This window comes from Myotis davidii, unplaced genomic scaffold, assembly GCF_000327345.1.
Source record: "Myotis davidii unplaced genomic scaffold, ASM32734v1 scaffold1914, whole genome shotgun sequence".
Classification (NCBI taxonomy): domain Eukaryota; kingdom Metazoa; phylum Chordata; class Mammalia; order Chiroptera; family Vespertilionidae; genus Myotis; species Myotis davidii.
This window is the reverse complement of record NW_006285311.1, coordinates 172,129-172,792: the sequence shown is the minus strand read 5'-3', so window position 1 is coordinate 172,792 and position 664 is coordinate 172,129. Positions and strand designations below refer to the sequence as shown.

The window sequence follows — 664 nt, the reverse complement described above, 5'->3', positions numbered from 1 at the left end:
GCGGGGGCCCCCAGAGGCCAGCTCCCAGCAGCCCCGCCCTCAGCCCACGCTCTCGCCTCAGCGCCGCGGGCCCTGAACTTGGGGCTGCCGGGTGACATGCAGGTGCCCGGTTAAAAGTCAGATTTCAGATTAAAAGAAGAAAAAGGGTAATATTTTAGCACAAGTGTATCCGGAGCCTTGCATGGGGCACACCCCACAGCCCTGGTCGTCTTCTGCCTCAAATCCAGGTTTAACTGGAGAACTGTGTCCTTTAAAAATATATATATTGCGCTCTAGCCACTGAGCCACACCGGCCGGGGCCCTCCGGGAGATTCTGAGGCACAGCCAGGCTTGACCTTGGGGCCCTGAGTTGACCTTGGGCCCTGACCTGACCTTGGGGCGCTGAGTAAGGAGAGCACGGGGTTTCTCTCATTGCCTCTGTGTCCTTATTCGTGACGCACGTCTTGGTCTTTTGTTGTAATTGCTCACTTTGGTCTGTTTTTTTTCTTCTCTCGTTCAGTGGGAATAAACCCGTTCTCAGACATGACCTTCGCGGAATTCAAGCACAAGTACCTGTGGTCAGAGCCTCAGGTGGGTGTCGTGCGTCCTGACCGACCAACCGGAGTCCTTTCGCTCCGACCGTGGGAATAACCGCACACCCCCCACCCCGACCTCCCGCCACCCA

At 56.9% G+C, this 664-nt stretch overlaps 1 protein-coding gene across 1 annotated transcript in view; it reads left to right on the top strand.

Annotated features, from left to right (window-relative positions):
• The window catches only part of CTSH (cathepsin H), a 24,320-nt gene that overhangs the window by 2,377 nt on the left and 21,279 nt on the right, over positions 1–664 (top strand). Inside the window, exon 3 of the mRNA XM_015558975.1 lies at positions 500–570. Within this exon, the coding sequence (XP_015414461.1) occupies positions 500–570 (71 nt within the window). The remainder of the gene's footprint in view (positions 1–499; positions 571–664) is intronic.